The 4049-nt window shown below is 48.2% G+C and overlaps 1 protein-coding gene across 1 annotated transcript; it reads right to left on the bottom strand.

Moving 5' to 3' along the window:
• Positions 1–836: 836 nt before the first annotated feature.
• On the bottom strand, positions 837–2069 carry LOC116251668 (LOB domain-containing protein 38-like). The gene is made up of 2 exons (XM_031626055.2): positions 1713–2069; positions 837–1557 (listed from the first exon to the last, which is right to left on the bottom strand). The coding sequence occupies exons 1-2, from the start codon at positions 1894–1896 to the stop codon at positions 1106–1108; spliced, it is 636 nt and encodes a 211-aa protein (XP_031481915.1). The 5' UTR covers positions 1897–2069; the 3' UTR covers positions 837–1105.
• Between the last annotated feature and the right edge of the window lie 1980 nt (positions 2070–4049).

Genomic DNA, 4049 nt, shown 5'->3' with positions numbered 1-4049 from the left:
CCACTTCCACCATCCAATCGCCGAGGACCACGGTCCTCTCTCCCTGAGAGAGAGAGAGACGGGAGATGGGACCCACTACTCCCCCCTGGAGAGGAGGAACCGCCGAGATCGACGCCGACACGCCGCACACTTTGCCCTCCTCGGTCCCACCAAAACACATTCGACCTTCTTCCCCTCCCCGCGCCCTCTCCCTCTCTCAACCTCTTCACTTTCTGGCTTTTCGTTCTCTCAGGCAGACGTCTCCTCACCAGGCATCAAGACTCGTCTTCATTTCTTCAAACAATGTCGGCTCGTACTCTTCTTGGCTTTCCTTGTTCCTCAGGGGTCGCCCTCTCTCGCCCCTCGGGATCTCACGCAGCCGCGTGGTGAGCACAGAGCGAACTACATCCCCCTCTGGATCTCCTCTTCTGGTTTCCTCAACACCTACTTCGTTTTCAAAACTCTTCTTTCGTCTATTTTTATTTATTTCGACGAAGAAGACGCTCCTTCCAATTTTACTTCTGCAATATTAATCCACCACGAGGAGATGATGCAACACTCATGATTCTCCAATCTCGGGTTTTCCGGAGGAGGCCTCTAACGTTTATTCAAGAAAAGAAATGGGCTGAACTACCCCAAAAAAAAACAAGGGCTTCTCTACAAGAAGAACGAACTCTCTCGGTATTCGCTACAAAATTACAAACAAAGCGAAATCGACAAGAAAAAACAGCAGAAAGACAAGAGAATAGTAGAAGTGGACGCATGATCGCCTCGTCAAGATGGTTATACAAAAATAACTATCAAGTCCCAAAATTACAGAGATTAGATGGGGAAAATTAGAAACCCCACAGAAGGGATGAACTAAGAAGGCTCCCCACGCATGAGAGAGCCGACGATTTAAATTAATTATTCTCTTGTAAAAGCCTCCAGATAACAGAAAGGGAGAAAGGAGAAAAATCCGGCGGATTCATCTCTTCGGCAACCGGAGATCCTCTGCCGGACAGACATTTCCCGCGCACTCTAGACCAAAAAAAACTCGCCGGAGTTCCGATGAGAGATAAGCTCCAGCAGATCACGCAAAGGAGAGACAAAAAAGGAGAAGAAAGAAGAGAGACCGTCGGCAGCATTACACAAAGAGATTGAGAATTTTCCTGCCGGGGACGAGCAGCTGGTTGTCGCTCTCCTGGCTCGTGACGGATCCCTCGGAATTCAGGGAGGGACTCAGAGCCCGCCGCTTCTCCGCCCGCATGTTCGACGGATAATAAGAATTTAAGCACAGATCGAGCCCTTCGCTTCGTCTCCAGAGATGCTCCTCCTCCTCCGCGACTCTAACTGGAGCGTTTCGACGCATGCTGGGCGAGATGGAGGCCTCCGAGACGTCATCGACCGCAGAACTCCGGAGATTCACGGGAAAACCTAGCGGAATCTCCGGCAACGGTTTGACTGCTCCGCCGCGCAGCACCGCCTCCACAGCCGCCTGACAGAGATGCCAATTCCCGCTCCACAGAAGCCCCACCGCTCCGTTCACCGGATTCACCGTGCGGCCAGCCGCCTCATAGAGGAGAGACTGGAACAACGCTGCAAGTATCAACCGAACCACAGCACCCAGCCGGAACCGTCACAAAAAGAACCGAAAAGCCTAGACTCCCCCTAACAAAAAGCATAAAAAAACGACAAGACGAAAGCAGAAAAAGGCCTCTCTTTTCTCTCAAGTCGTCGGCGTTTCAGCCTACCTGGCCTCTGGGTCTCCGGCACGTTGGAGATGAAGGACATAAGTCCGGCCCGGCCGAAAAACTTCGCGACGAAGACGGTAGCATGGCCCTGCGCCTCGGGCGTCTCAATCCACTGAAGGCACGGCCGGAGGATGCAGGTATCACTGCACCCCTTCCGCAGAACTCGGCAACCGTTGCAGCTCATAGTTCGACGCTCCCGCGTGCTCCTCGTCGGAGAACGATCATAAGCCGAACTCAAAGAGTCAAAACCCCCCGCTCCTCCCTCCCCTATAACTGGAAAAAGAACCCACAGGAGCTTGCTTGGCAGCCAAGAAAGACCGGAGGGGGGGAACGAGTGTTGCACCGAGCGAGCGTCCTCTCCCTTTAACAAGAAGAAGAAGGGAATGAAGGTGGAGGGAGTGGGGTTTGTGGTTTAACCATGGTTAGTAGAAAAGGCTAACCGTGGTTAAAGTTCCGAACTCCTGGGGTGCGGCTCCGGGTCTCCGCGGCTCTGCCTTTTTCCCCACCGTCGGATTCCATTCCGAGCGTGACGAGGATATTCCTCTACGGTATGAGCGTATAATATACGAAATACTGTCCCCTTCGAATACGTACGCCGATGGCCCCCCCCCCCCTTTTTAATTTTCCCTTTTCCAGAATATCGGATGGCTGTCGTGCAAGTTGCGCTTTCCCTCGCGCCCTCCTTCTTTATTATATTTTTCTTTTTGGGGTCCTTTTCCGTCTCCCCCGTTTTGAAAATCGACGCATTTTCGAAGGCCCACCTTCACCGTGTTTTCAGGGTTCGAACCCGGTCTTGCACGTCCCGAGTCAAGTTCAGATGATGCGGTCGTCCACCACCGAGAGAGTCAATCGAATCATTTACTTTGTCATGTTGGGCTCCACAAAGTTATTTGAAGACTTCGGGGGCTGACCCTGACTAGGACCACTCCACTCCACGTAGTGGGTTCGAACTAATCTTCTTCTTCCAGCTGGTCAGATTCTTCGCCAAGCAAGATTGCAAATGCGTGACCGGATCAAAAAGTCCCTTGTTTGAATGGCACCTTCAAAAAGTCCCTTGTTTTGTGAAGATCAGGTAATGAGCTCTGGTATGCTGAAGTATGCAGTTCTTTGTTAGGCTCCATGCCATCGACGTAAAGCTAAAAAAGTTAGGAATATGTTGTCTCGACGACACCAAAATGAGACGCAACCTTTGCATTTGCACGCGACCCGCGTGAAAGTTGAGCCAACTTAAATAGCTCGGATTCGAATCTGCTAAAGATGCAAGGATATAGTCTCCCGCCTATATGCGAATGCGATGCCTTCAATTTCTAATTTCGATTATAAACATTCTTTTTGGATCTATGCTTTCAAATGAGCCAAGAAATGAAATACTAGTTCAAACACGTCCCCACTTCTCGTCTGCCCTCCAGTTTGCAGTTGTTCAACAGAGAAGCACCCGTTCTTAGTCCACACCTTCATTAAAATTGAATCTCGACATGCCCAAAATCTTGAGACCGTGGTTTACAAGACGTTACTATAGACACTCAAGAGATAACTAAAATTGCCTAAGATTCTGATTTTTTTAGTTTAGTTGATGCATTTAATGCCAGGTTTTCTTATAGTTTATGGCATTTATTTTTTGGCCAGTGCATTTGAATGATGTCCTTCTTCAGGTAACTTGAAGTTGGCTTTATATGCCAGAACTTGGAACCATATGATAGAGCCCAATCAAACTTTGCCTTTTCTCGGTCGAAGCGAGAGCAGAAATACAAATGCGGATCTAGGCCGTTTAATTTAGAGGGCGTTTGATGGCCACAAGACACATATAACGAAACACACATCTCTTTAATTTTTTTTTTATATATATCAAATACTGTCCATATTACAGGATGGACATGATAGATAGTTGAACAGGAAGTATAAGTTATCCTTTATTCTATACTGTTCCGAGCTAACCTTGAGAACAACGTGGAACAGAACAGCCTCCCGCCTCGAGCTGCTCTCGCCTTCAGGCATGTGTCTCACATTAGGGTAGACAGTAAAGAAGAAACACTCATTGATTACATTTTTAAAGCACGAAATGTTAACAAGCACATTTTGGTATGATAACATGAAACTTAATTCGATTGATCTTTAAGATAGCTTTTGTATGGAAGGAGAATATACCCCAAAGAGGTCGAAACTTCTCGTTCTTTTCTTTCGCCTCCAATGTGTAGGACTGTATCAATACCTGGTCGGGAATGACCCTAACAATCCGGCACACTCACAAATTGGGCTCGGACCTCTAGTTTGAGGGATTCCAATATGCCTCATAACAAATTAAGTTATGACCCTAAAAAGGAGTAGAAACAAGGACAA

This window comes from Nymphaea colorata, chromosome 3 (genome assembly GCF_008831285.2).
Source record: "Nymphaea colorata isolate Beijing-Zhang1983 chromosome 3, ASM883128v2, whole genome shotgun sequence".
NCBI classification, from domain to species: domain Eukaryota; kingdom Viridiplantae; phylum Streptophyta; class Magnoliopsida; order Nymphaeales; family Nymphaeaceae; genus Nymphaea; species Nymphaea colorata.
Note: the sequence above shows the minus strand (reverse complement) of the source record. Positions and strands in the feature narration are given on the sequence as shown.

Excerpts from the sequence above, each read along its gene's own strand:
- LOC116251668 (XM_031626055.2), bottom strand. The coding sequence starts at position 1,896 with ATGAGCTGCAACGGTTGCCGAGTTCTGCGGAAGGGGTGCAGTGATACC. Across the intron at positions 1,558-1,712 it reads GCCGGAGACCCAGAGGCCAG|CGTTGTTCCAGTCTCTCCTC; the intron begins GTAGGCTGAAAC and ends TGATACTTGCAG.